Here is a 14,394-nt window from a genome sequence, read left to right as displayed (position 1 = left end):
AGCAGTATTAATTTAAAAAAATCAATAACCCCCCAGAAAAGATCAATAGATATTAATTTGTCTAACTGAAGTTACTTTTAGAAGTTCATTTGCTTCTGTAATTCAATGTCTTGAGATATTTAACCTTTTTTTGGTTGGTTTTTGTTTGTTTATTTTTTTGTTTTTGTTTTCCATTGCTGGATGTACATATCCTATGAGAAAGAATACTTTTATAAATATGTTTTAGCACTTCACCTTCACACTATAGAATTTCACTACAGAACTCTTACTGGATAAGGAAATACAATTCCTGAGAAGAAATAATAATAATTAATATTAATATTAATATTAATATTAATATGTTTGAAGCTGGAAACTACACAGCAGTCTACTGAAGTTAGCCTGAGACTAATACTTAGACTGGGATATTTGCATCAAGTTTCTTAAAATTCTTTGAAAATGTATTATATTAGCTTTATAGTGAGCAAAATGCAATTGGCACAAAAGCAGCAAAAGTGATTTGAAATGTCCACTAAATTTAAAAAAACTTGCTCCAGGTCACAGAGTGGGTCTGCAGAGAAGCCAGGAACAAAGCTAAGAAGATTTGCATTGTATTCTGCACATTCCACCTTCCTGTGCGTGACACGGGAAACTTTAAAAGACAAGCCTTTGTTTTGGCCAGCTCTGGTTCTGCCTGGTGTAGCCTGGAGTTATGGGACTCATGAGGAAGATCAGCCAGGAGTAAGGAATAGTGTTGTTTCCTGTCCCTTTGGGATAAGGTGGAGTGTGATAGCATAGGAACTCCTATGGGAAACTAAGAGATGACAGGAGACCTGACCTGGGCTCCACTGACCATAATTAAGTGCTTGGCAGCAAAACAGGCTGTAAGGAACTGCTTTAGCCAGCCTGGTACTTGGTTCTAATCTCTAAGAGATTGCTTTGAAATCTCTAAGAAAGCTTCCTTTGGCAATGGAAGAAAGACAATGGAAGAAAGGAACACATATGTGTGATGAAGGGGAGCTTCCAAGACAGAGAAGAAAAGGTATATCCAAAGTGAGGTAAGGTGAGAGACAGCTCACAGGAAAGCAACATGGAACAGGTGAAAAATTCAAACAAGTTCCTTTTAAACACAGACAGCAAGCTAGAACCCAGAGGAGAGACAGGATCCAGGTCTTCCTGGTGAGTCCTAGAGAAGAACTGGGAAGAAAGGCATAAAATTCTACTCTAAGAGAGGGAAGGGCTAGTACAGATATGGTCAGATGTCTTGGAGGCATGTAAATTGCCAGAAGAAATCAAGACTGAGAAGGAGAAAATGATGTAGACTCACTGAAAATTCTGATACAGCAGCCCTACCCCCTGTGTAAGAGGAGGCACATCTGTGGTGGCTGGGGCTGGCAGGGCCTGATTTGAAATGAGTTTTGCAGTTGGCCCCATTTCAAAGAGGTCTTTTAGCAGGTGTGAGGGAATTTCACACTGTTAAGAAATGTGGCAGCCACTTGGAGGTGGTAGTGAGCAAAGGTTTTAATGAAACTAATGTTTCACACCAAACTTAATTAGGATAAAAAACTGAAAAGTGAAAGCTGCTGGAAACTTATGAAATGTGCTATAAAAGCAGGTGCCCTTTGCAAACTAATTTCATTGCTAGGGCAGATGCATAGCTGTTAATTCTCTGTGGTTGATTAATTAATGGCAATTGAAAGAAATCTGTCTTATTTAATTTCCAGTAAACAGAGCACAAAATTAGCTGTAAATGGTCTGTTTAGCAGAATAGACTGAACATATGAAAAATTATTCATTACGGACATTTACAACCCACACATGTCATTGGTATCATTTGACCACTCAACCTACAAGATTTATTGGTTTTGGCAAAATAGGCTGCAAACATCCCTAGTTGGGATGCAAATTTAATGTACAGTTTAGCTGACAGCTAAAAGGCTCCTTCAGAGATTTTCATACATTTTCCGCTTATGTTACAGTTGGTGAACAGCAAATACATAGTCAATAGTCAAAATTATTTCACAAGTGTAGTATTCTTATGTCACAATTTTTTATATATTATAATTTTTATATTTTTTTCAATATTTCAGGACTGGCTTTAAGACTTTCATTCTGGCAATATATAAAAAGTTTAAAAAAATTGACTTTATAATGAAATCAAGTATGTGAGAAATCTTGACAAGTTAATAACTGTTTAATATTTTTCAGACGAACTGCAAACCAGCTTCTACCAAATTCCTTGTACAGGTTTGATAACTCTCAGCCTCTAGTACCTGCCCACTTACAGAAGAGGTTTAAGTTACAGATCACAAATTATTTGTTAAACACTTCTGTTTGGCAGTCACTGAAGTGAAATTCAATGTATGTAAGTACCTGAGACATAATGTTGGCTAGCACAAGCCAGATGTGGTCTGATCTATGTCTTCTTAAATCAGGGTAAGTTTTGCATTGATTTTCATGGGAGTTTGATCAGAATTATTGGCTGTATCTGTCTGTACAGAGTGTCTATGGCATAGATGCTAGCTGGCCTATACCAATTAACTTTATTAGCACTATTGAATGCTATTACCATTCAAAACTGCAGGAAACCACCCATAAGGAAGGGTTCCTAGTCTTCACTAGCTCCTAAGCCATACCCAGGAAGTGTGTTGGCTGGCCAGGGCCAAAGCTGTGCCAGGGAATGTTTAACAGTACAGATGGCTGAGTTTCAGTGTTGCTACTCAATTTACCAGCACAGATGTAGCCACCATGCAAGCCACCATCCAAGGCACTTTGCACCGGTCAAGCACAAGGCAAATCTCTCCACTTATTTGCAGTTAATCCCACATTGATTAAATTGCCTTTTGATTTTCCTAATATTTGAGGACAGCTGGGCCACTGGATGGCATTGAGATATTTTTTCTTTTGTTTTCTACATGTATTCAAATCTATGTTGTAGATGTTGAAATTTTTCTGCATCATACAAAATCTGTATAAAGTACTAATTTCCTTTAGATCATAAAGCTCTGACTCTTTCTAATAATGTAATAATTGTTTCCCATTTTTTAAAATCTGAAAGGCTAGGAAAGCATGCTTATGCCAAATACTATTACTATTCAATTGCTCTGCAAGAGCATTTCAGGATTCCCATAGAATCTGCACACTAGTCTGTCTTTACCAGCATATTATGCTGAATTTTCTGCATAATGATTATAATTTTTTCATCTTTTGATCAACACAAATGTGTTTGCTCCTATCTTAGTATCAAGCTGTGCTGGTGCCTTGACTTTTTAGAGTGTATGACTAAAGTGCACTGTAAAGTATGCTTAAATACACTGTAAGAAACTTGTAGAAACTTGTGGGTCAGCTGCTCTTGAACAATTCAATTTACTGTAATGATCTGCAAATAAGAAGTGGAGCTTTTCTCCATTTACACAACCCTGCCAACTAAAATACCAGGCCTACTCAGAAGTCAGAAAAAAAAGAGGTGTTACTTCATCTGGGAGTAGAAAATGATCCCTTTTGATGTGAATTGCACCTTCTTACATGTACATCACTACGAATTACACCTGTGACTGGTGAACTGTCATCATCTAAAAATCACATTAGTGAAAACACACTTCAGTAAGTAAATCATTAATAAACCAGTAGTTGTTTCTCACACAGTCATTTAGAAAGTTGTTGATATTACCACATTTTCATTGGTAAAAATTCCTTTTGTTGTAAAGGCAAATGCTTTCTTTGTTATTTAAAGTAATATATGACTATCAAAATTTTTTTAAGTGAAATTACAGCTATAATTATTATTTTTTAATTATAAATGACATTAAGTTCCCGTGCACGACCCTTTACATCCTGTTTTGGGCTGTCTCTCTCCACATGGATGAATCTTCCCTGTCATCCTTCAACACTAGGTTAAATTCTCTTTAGAGTAAATAGGTCCAGTGCCTGTCCAGAATAACCTATGTACTGCAGCTCGGCCATCTCCACAAGCTTAGCCCCTTTGTGAATACTGCCAGAACTTCTAGAAACTGATTCTTCTCTTCTAAGCCAGTTCACCACAAAACAAGTGCATACATACCCAACACAAGCACAACATGTCTGTATCTCAATTGCTGCCTTTTTTGCACTGCTACCAGGCTATAAAGGGAAATTAATAAAAATGATAATTGAAATATGACTATACTCATCTTTGCTTAAAAAGGGAGAAGTTCAAGTTCTTAATTTGCTTCCATTAAAATGCCACGGATTTCTGCAAAACAGAGCTTTGCCAGAAAAAACACAGCTTTGCACAGAAAAATACAGTGTGAATTAAAATGTCAAACTTCGTATCTGATTGTCTATTGCATTGTATGAAGAACTTACTTTATTGACTGGAAGAATGTTTTTCACATTGAAGTAGAATCCAAAGTAAACCATGTTAAAAACTCCATGACGGCCCAGAGTTGCAGTCAGGCCTTTGTTGAGTCCTTGGAAGCCCAGACCACCAGTTCTAATGATCTGCTGCGCTTGAACAAAGCTAGATGGTTGCTACACAAGTCAAGCAAAAGAAGGAAGAGATCATCTTTACAAAAAGAAAACAATAAACATAACATCATTTCCATCCTGTTGACAAACACAGTATTGCCAACCCTTGTAATTTTATCTTAAGTATCACCATATTTATTTTCCGTTTCCTGTGACCATATAACATCACAACTTTAATTAAAAAATATTAATTTTTCTGATTGCAGAATAAGATGAAAGCATGACTTGAGTACTGTAAAAGAGTAGTACTGTAATAGACTTCCATTTAATAAATGGCAAAAAGGAAGAAACTGCCTCATATCAGACAGAATCTGCCTGACTATATGCACCTTTGATCTTTTTTCAAGTACAGCGTGATACTCAGATATTCCCCTTCTGAATATTTTACTTTTTTTCAGCCACATTATAGAAAAGTTATTCAAAAAGTTCTTCAATCAAGTGTGGCTTTTCTCCAAAGCATAAAGCCAGCTCTGGGTAACCAAATATATAATTAGAAAGGCAAAACTTGACTTCCACTAGGAGGTTCAAACATGAAAATACAGAAGAATTTTGACTACACCACTGTGAATACCACTGATTTAAATACACTTATTTGTTTAATAGTTTTCCATTTCAAAATATCACTGTGGTAGATCAACAGCATCAGCCAAATGATGCCTACTATATCTGACACAGCATAGGACTGCTTATTTAGGTGACTGACAAGTTTATTCTTTAATACAAAGTTTCATTCTGTTTTTTCATATTTCATAACTAATATTATCCTGTTAATGCTCTGCATACATTTTACTATAGTTTACTTTTCTAACTATGCCCAAAAAATTCAAGTCAGAATCTGTTCTAAAATAGAGATACCCATCATGGATACTAGCAATAATGCCCTTTTTCATGCTCCAAAAATGGAGATAAAGATCTTTAGGAAATAACTAGTGGTCCTCATTAAAGTGATTTAAACTGAATAAAACAACCTTCAATAGTACAGAATCCCTTGGTATTCCTTTTCTTTAATATGGATTTACTTACGACTCGGAGGGGAAGCCGGTCACTTGCTGAACACCTGACATGCAATTCATAAATCTAAATGTAGATGCCTGCAACGCCTACACCTGACTCCCTTTTTAGTCCATTAATAATAAAGAGGCCTCTCTTCAGCAGCACTTCCCTTTTACCAAAGTAGGTGTCATCACTTCAACTGATTGAACCATAGAAGCTCTGTGGTCCATCAGTGATGATGGAAGGACCTTAGATGTGGAATTTACTGTACAAACATCTGGAGTTAAGGCACATCACACAGCTGTTGACTGTTACTTAATACAGACCTACTCAGTGGAATCTGGAGTCAGATTCTTCTCATCATAAAGCAGAGAATTGTATTTGTCTAATTAATCACAAATCTTAAGTCAGGTGAGAAGATTTAATCATCACACCAGCTTCTACAGCCCGTGATTTACCCAGGGCTACAGAGAAAGGAAAAGGAAAAAAAAAAAAAAAAAAGGAAAACCAAACAACATGGTGTTGGGCCTTCTTGCAATTTACTTTAACAAAATGTCACCATTATTTTTACCCATAGCAAAAGGGCTGATACGTGATTTATAGTGGCCTTCCTCTTTAAATCTATCAACCCTGGAAAGATGATCTAGTACCACAGAACAATTCAGCTGTCACCGCAGGGTGTGAATATTTGCTTTGGGGGTGTGCAGGAGACTGGGTGTGAGTGTATGTGCTCATGCTCTTCCTTGTTCCTTTTAAACAAGATATATTTATTATTTCTATACAATAGTCAAAGAAATATGTGAACTGCATTAGGTTTCATCATGTAGTATGAAAGCTCCACAATGGGATAGGTACACACTTCACTTAAACCTTTTAGAAAAACAGTGCAAGGTAATATCTTATGATGTGTAATATAACCTCTGGACATGCTTCTTCCAATAGGCTTGAGTTTACATGCTTTAGTGTGGAATGCTCTAACATATTCTTAATGAGAACTTGATGTCAAGGTATAAAGTCACTGGAGTTTTTTCTGATTCACAGCAAATTTTGAAATTCTAACATTTTTAAAAGATACATTAAAAATTAATATGTCTGTGATGGAACTATCTTTGTGATTTAAGAACTTGATTTCCCTTGGATTTTTTCTCTAGAGCAAATAGTTAATATTTTTGATGCAAATGTGGTTTCTAGTAGAGTCCAAATACCATTCTGTCACAATTTTATTTGTATGATAATATACTATTATTTGGACTTTGTGGAGTTCTGCACTTCAAGAAAAACAATTCAGAATACTTTTGGACAGCTACAGTTTGATTATAGTAGTATTCTGAAGGTCACCAAGGAAGGGATGCTGTAACTAAAGTAAGTAATTGCATAAAATTTACAAACTAAACCACTCCAGACTTTGTTATAAATTTTGCAGACGAGAAAAAAATTAAAATGTATGAAGTGAAAGGATACATCAGTCTTTTGTAACTTTACAAGAAATAGTTTGTTCAAAATATAATCCTGGTTTGTTTATACTTAAAAGCAGAGGTTTTTTTAAGATAAGTTAATTACTTCTTCACAACTGTGAAGCAGAAAGATCCAGAATATCTCCTTATTTTACTGCTGCTGGAGCAGTAGTAGTACATAATTTTTATCACATCACCTTCTTGAGAGAGAGCTCCTCTCACACATTGCTTTTTCCCACTTTCAGTCTCTCTCCTTCCAGAATCTTAAACATTTTACTCCTGTACTGCATTATTTATCTGTGTCAGTGGCTTTGCTGCCCAAGGTTAAAGAATGTCTAGACTGGAGACTTGAAGCAAACAAACATGTCTTTCATATGCATTGAGAATTGAACAGAAATTTACCAAACATTTAAAAATTTATTCTGGAAGCAAAAGCTTTTTGGGATGAGTTATGGAGTAGGTACCAGCTACTCTATGACATTTGGAAACCAGTAGCAGTATTTTTCCAGAGTGTACCTGAGGAGCTTGGCCCAAACAGCTTATGTAAATGGTCAGGTCATAAATCTTTACTGTGCATCCCCCAAAAGGGTTCAATTTGTGCAGATGAGTGCTACAAGGCATGCAAGTCTTAACTCAGTCAAAACTTAGTAGTAGAATATGCAAAAATCATGCCCCACCAGGGATTCAGCCAACGTTTTCATGCAATGTTTATGTGATTTGGCACTTCTACCATGTACGGCTGATTTCTCAAAAGATTTTGAAAAATATGATTTGACAATTGTTATTTTTATTCAATGAGAAAAAAAAAAGAACTGTAAGGCCTCGAACATTTTCTACGCTAAAATTAATAGATGCTAGTGCATTCCTGGGAACCCTTGATTTTCATGAATTGTAGTTTTCCAGTTGAATCTTTTTCCCCTTTTAGCAGTGCCCAGAACCATGGACAATTTTGGCCGAAACAATATTTGAATAAAAAAACTCTGAAGTGAAGCAAGAATTTAAATTATCAATGTACTTGTTATATAACAACTTTCCAGTTTGTGCTAGTAAAAGAGAAGTCTTATAAGTAATTTCATCCAAGAAACACAGCATAAAATAAAGCAGCTGGACTCTATCTAGGGCACAGAGCCGTGGTGTTTTAAATTAACCTTCGGTGCTCACTTGAAGTCTACAGCCTGCTGGGTTAATGTGCTGTGCACAAGGGGCTCAGGTTTGTACTTCTGGATCACAATTCTTCACAGTGCTGGGTTGTTGGCTGCTCTGGAGGGATGAAGGTGCACTTCAGGCACAGAATATTTACAGTGGAGATGCTGATGTCTCTGACAACAGTGCATTCATCTCTGCACATCTGAAGGCATTGTCTATTGGGTCTCTTCCATTTCTGTAAAGCTTGTGGGAAAACCATTTACATCAATCCAATTTATTATAAACATTCTGCTCTAAACATGAACCTTGAAATGCATTATGCCCTATAAAGTGGAAAAAAGAGAACGAAACAATTTTCCTACCTCTGTGAAGGCATTCTGATTGGTCTGTAAGGTAACCTTTACTACTTCAAAAGGGTTAACCACAACTGCCTCTGTCAACCCAGATCCCAAGCCAGCAACTGCAAATGCCTAGGAAAGTTAAAATGGAAGTTAAATATTAAGGAGTAATACTTCCTGACCATCAGATTATGCAACTGAATGATACAATGCAAACTGCAAGACCATAGTATTGCAGCAGTATTCTATTACTAAACAACTTTAGCCCTTGATTAGATGCTGACAGTTCATGAAGACAATATGACAATAGCCATAAACCATATTCCAACACAATCAAAATAAAATGTCATAGTGCTCCATGTCCATGAATTTTCTTTTCAGCTGGAAAGAAAAATGCAGTACCAAATTATTACGCAAGCATGCAAAAAGTGGAAAAAGAATGTCCTCTTGTTATCTTTGGGTGGAGTCTGAATAATAACACAAATATAAAGCTTGTAATGTAGCACTGGAAAAAATAAAATCTCTGAACTGAGAATTAAGTGCATAACACGAATATATTAACTTAAAAATAAATGTAAAAGAATAAAATAGTTCAGTACTTAAGCAAATTGCACAAGTAGAACCCTCACCTAGTAGGTATCAATCCCAGAAATCTTTATATGGGAATGAGTGGCTCACAGGGAAATGTCAGCATTCATTGCAAAGATGAATTAACTCAGTTTACTTAGAAGCTGGTGGGACATTTCAGTCCTAGATACGGAGATTCTCACTGCTTTGCTTTTCATCATGGCACAGCATTTTAAGATACCTTAATTTGTTTTTAATAAAAAACAGTATTAAAATATTTAGGTCAACAGAGAAAATCCAGCAGGATTAAATTTAATGATCAGTTTACACATTTATTGCCTCCATTTAACATCCCCAAACTCTCTAGGTGCTGAAAAGAGTCCCAGGATCAAAATACATTATAATCAGTGCATCTGCTGAAATTCAAAGAAACATGTTAAGGAAAAAACAATAGTGAGTAAAAACTTACTTACAGGGGGATTTGAGCAGGCACTCTAGAGAGCTCAAGAAAGAGAAGAATGGAAACTTAGAAGGATAGAGGCAAAAGCCAGTCTTACAATCTTTGGAGAAGATTGTGTTACCAACAAATCTATTTTTCCAGTAAGATGAGAACATTTTATCATCAACCATGAGACTGAAGCCAGTAGGAATATGGTGCTGATGTATGCATCTGTCTTTTAATAACAAACATTGCCTTGATAAGAGAGGTCTTTTGAGGCACCTAGAAACATTCTGCATCGCCTAGACCAGAATCCCCTTCAGTCTTCTTTTTCCCTCACTACCTTAGGGTCAAAAATGCCTCTATGGTAACAGCACTGCACCAAAAATGTGAGTGGTGTCTGATGGTTCTGGGCATTGCCATATCTGTTATATGAATCAGAGCAGCTTTTGGGCAGCTATTGCATGTTTACAAGTTTTCAGCACATTTTCCTTCCCCCAAAAATGTGCTGGGGTACCATGGAATCTTAAACTCTGTTCTTTCCACTTGCTAGAGAACAAGTATTGGTCTCTCTAATTACACCCAAGGATGAGAACTGCTGAAAAATACCAGATAAAATAGGAGAGACTGCAAACAGCTATAGGGTCAGTGAAATAATTAAGAGGAAGAGGAAACATGCTCTAACCTAGTTAATAGAATTCCATGACCATTCACTCATTGCAATGAAAGGGAGATATAAATGGAAGCAACATTCTGTGAAAGAGACTTGAAATAACCAAAACCTTTATAGTATAGCCATAAAAAGATCAATTGTTTCCTAAAGTTGTGGTGCCATCATTGTGAAAAATAGATGCTTATTATGATAATAATAATCAGGAAACAGCAGTTCTTATAAAAAGTATTTTACTCCTAATGCACAATAGCAGAATTAAGCTCTACACATGAGAATGCAGATTACACATGCATCTTAGCATTAAAATGTTTCTGTGTATATGTATGTCCTGCATTTTGTTTTTGAACCAGTTATTTCCTGAACCAGAGGAATTCCTGACTCCACTGATGTACATAAGAGTTTTGCCATTTACTTCAAAGGAGGTAGTAATTTCTAATCAATAATTTATGTTTTTTCAATAAAGTCTTTAAAATAAGGAGATCTGTATTTTTCTAATAGTTGTACTGTGCGTTGGAAAATAGCACTTTGATGTTGAAGTATTAAACCAGTCACTATGATATGAACAAACAAATATTGATAATGTTCAACTTTTTTTGTCATTTTGCAAGAATGAAGAATAACAAGCTGTATACAGACTCTTCCATAGTGGCTGTTGTTATCCATGTTAACAAATGTTATGACATTGTAGTGAATTATTTTGAGAACATTTGATATAATAAATAATTTATAAATTTTGATAATTTTTTATCAATGTTTCCAAGGGACAAGTATGTTTTGAAAGACTCTGGATTGAGCTGGACCCTTTAATTCTGGGCTTCTTCTGTGGGAGGAATCAGATGAGACAGACTGCTCAGCAGACACATGTTGCATTAGAGCACGAAGTTCTGTATCCATACATACCAGTCCTGGCGGTAATGACACATATCCTAGTAGCTTCTTGTATTGCTCGAAGGTGAAAAACTGTAAATAAAAGTTGGATTGAAATTCCATTTTAAAAAATTATGATTTATTTATGCAAATTAGTAAAAAGCAGATCACAATGGAAGTTCACTACCTCATTTCCTGAGTAGCTGCATGTAGCTCTGCAAAACAAACATAAGCCACTTTTGTTCCACACTCTCTGTAGCAGTGTTAGATATGCAAGAGTAGACAGAAGGCTTCAGAACTGATTTTATTAGTGTGTCATGGATAATAGCAGCATAAGTGCAATTCAAGTAACACTTTAACTAAGAGTTTACTTACATCATATAGGACATATTTTAAATTTATAAACTTTTCCTCTAGCATTAACTTTCATATGCTAATTTCAATGTAGTAGCAGCAGATACTACAATTTTCCCAAGAAATCACCCTCACATCCTCAATATAGCCTGCTGCAATCACTTTCAAATTTCTCAAACACTAGTCTACTTCTCATCAGAGAGATATAATTGGTGATTTTGAAGATGGAAAGTCTGTCATTTTCATAATCTTCTACTGTTATTGGGCACATTTCTTTTAGTTTTTCTCTCTTTACAAATAAATCTTTCAGCCAATTGTCTGCTTTCAAACAGTGGCACTTAGGAGTTCTGAGCATCTGCAATTCCTTAGAGGATGTCTTGAAAGGTGTGCTCTTGGGTGTTTGAATTTCAAGAAAGAAGTAACATCAGCCTCACCTGCACCAACATGGTGAAAGGCAACCATTTGCAAATGGCTCACTTTGTGACCTTAATAACCCATTAATTTTCAGAACACCTTCTGTGAATTCTTATAAATATCAAAGCATAATAAATTAATGGATTTGTTCTTCCAAGAAGAATGTTGAGAACAACTCTGACTGCTCTGAAGTCAGTAAGAAGCTTCCCGTTGGCATAGGAGACAGACTTTTACTGCCTAGCTCCTTGTCTGTGGACACAAAGCCTAAGATGCATGAGTCAAGATATACTCTAAAGAAAGAGTATATGTGACATTTTACAAATTATTGGAAAGATGCCCTCTGAAATACAGCACACAATCTAGGCCACTATTCAAAAAAAAAAAGAACACAGACTACATCATATTCAAAACAGAGCTACCAGGATCATTAAGAAGAACTTTGAGATTATTTTAAGAATGATGACTGAAGGAGAATAAATGCTTTCAGTATTTAGTTTATCAAGAGACACTGCAAAAGAATGAAAAACAAGGAAAAAACGTAGCATAAAGAAATTACGTGTAAAAGTAAAATATACTCATAAATAGAGCATGTTTGAAGATCTGATGAAGCTTTCTTGAAACAAAAGGAGTAGAGTCCTGAAACAGTCTTCCAATAAGAGAAATGAGGGAAAAATCTTAATGACTTTAGGGGAGAGTTTGATAACTTTATGAAGGAGATTACAGAACAAACTCCACAGTGCCTCACATTTATATTCTGCAAACATGTCGCTGAAGCCACTAAAAAAGCACTCCAGTTGATACCACATAAGATCTGAGGGCAGTGAAAATGATCTTCTAGCATGAGCATGGTAGAACTTGTGGGTTATAAAGAGTAGGTGTCTGAATTCTGGGTAAAACAAAAAATATTGGAGGGGTTATTCCACATAATTTTCACACATGGAACAACACAAAGCCCCTAACTACAGCTCACTATTTGTGAGTCTTGCAATCTGTCTAAGAAGTATTCACATCTTTGCATGCAAAAGAAAGAGGCTTTTACACAGCATGTCTGGTGTTATGGGAATGAAGAACAAAAACCTTGCACAGTTCCACCAAGACTGCATCAGTGCACGTTCATATCTCCTAGTACAAGAGCTGTCAAATCCCAGTCTAGCAAAAGTAAAGAGCCAGAACTTTTAAGTTTCCCATCTGCTTTTCAAAGTTGACCTGCAACATTTGATTAGTTCAGAGCAACTGGTTCAAATGAAGGTGGAATCCTTTGAGAGTCTGTGCATTTTGTGACCACACAGGAGGCTATGATCCCTCCACATAGCATCTGCCCATGCATGAGACAATCAAACTGTTTCACAGGAGAGGAAGGCAATGAGCAATGAGGCCAATGGAGACATGGGAATCATAAGAAACATAAGGGAATAGAGTTTTTCAGGCAAGACAGAAAGACTGGGTGACCTGTGCTGAGTCTCAGCCAAAGACCACAAGCTGTGTCCCTCAGGGTTCAGTTACTACAGACCTATCAGAACGAAACAGCTTTTCCTAAACCATGTGTACTGGAACATAAGTAATAGGCACCACATTTTCATTTTAACTTGTTTAGAACCTTGTCCTATGGCAAAGTCAATAAAATTTTTCAATCAAGACCTGCTTCAAACGATAAGTCACTGGAATCATAGCAAAACCATCAGAGAATTGGGTGTTAATGTGTTAATAATGCCACTGATTTAAAGCAAGAGGTAATATGTATGCATGATGCAAAACCAGGTTGTTAAATTCTAGAAAACTGATGGGCTGATACTCTGGTCGGTGGATGGATACTTTTTTATATCCTCAGTTGGGATTACTATATCATTTTGCAGAAAAGGTCCCAGAATTGGGGCCCAGATTTTAACTGCCCTCCAAAGAGTGTAAAGATTTAACATTAATCTTGCAAGCATCATGCAAACAGGTTTAATATTTTTGCATTGACCTTGACAATAATCAGAAAAGATAGATGTTACTTAAACTGTAAGTCTATCTTTTTGGACAACTGAAGGTGTTATAGAGGTAAAAGTCTGACAAAGTGGGAGGGTAAGCTGCTTCACTGAACTAAATTAATTTCTTATTGTGATAAAATTTGCTTTATTCTCTCTCCAGCATCTTTCTAGTCATTGTTACCCTCTTAACCTTTAATGGAATTTCTGGTATTCCTTAATGTTTTCCATAGTGTTACAAATCTATAAAATAGTTGTAATAAAGGCAGAAATACATTACCTAGCAATTTTTTGGTCTTTAAAATGTTACCTTAAAAATTAATAGCTTCCTAGAGTCATAAATAAAATAACTACTTAATAGTAACTATGCTTTATATAATTTTTAAAAGAAAACAAATCAACAGCAATAAAACTTAATACAAATGCTGCTGGGTGTACTAGAGTGGCTAGTACATACAATTTTGCAAAAAAAAGAATTCATGCTGTATCATATGACTTCATATAATGCATGTCCACCCAAAAAGTTTTCAAAAACACAGCATAATGTGTCTTTTCCTCTTCAGTTGCATTAAGTTAATAGCTTTGCGCAAAAAAGATTTCTCAGAATAAACATATTTAAAACATGCTTTTGTGTATATAATAACCAATATTGTCCATCTGGCAAAGATACACTTTAATTGAAGTTACACAGAAAACA

At 35.8% G+C, this 14,394-nt stretch overlaps 1 protein-coding gene across 8 annotated transcripts in view; it reads right to left on the bottom strand.

The window, feature by feature from the left end:
• The window catches only part of SLC25A21 (solute carrier family 25 member 21), a 232,825-nt gene that overhangs the window by 6,839 nt on the left and 211,592 nt on the right, over nucleotides 1-14,394 (bottom strand). For 7 of the 8 annotated variants that reach the window (XM_085061873.1, XM_085061875.1, XM_085061872.1 and 4 more), the window contains 3 exons: nucleotides 10,996-11,055; nucleotides 8,441-8,548; nucleotides 4,324-4,488 (listed from right to left, as the gene is read on the bottom strand). In XM_085061873.1, the coding sequence (XP_084917999.1) occupies nucleotides 4,324-4,488; nucleotides 8,441-8,548; nucleotides 10,996-11,055 (333 nt within the window). The remainder of the gene's footprint in view (nucleotides 1-4,323; nucleotides 4,489-8,440; nucleotides 8,549-10,995; nucleotides 11,056-14,394) is intronic. The other variant, XM_085061874.1, reaches the window with a different exon arrangement.

Source organism: Lichenostomus cassidix, chromosome 5, assembly GCF_008360975.1.
Source record: "Lichenostomus cassidix isolate B80296 chromosome 5, HeHo_3.0, whole genome shotgun sequence".
Classification (NCBI taxonomy): Eukaryota; Metazoa; Chordata; class Aves; order Passeriformes; family Meliphagidae; genus Lichenostomus; species Lichenostomus cassidix.
This window is presented reverse-complemented; position numbering and strand designations above follow the sequence as displayed.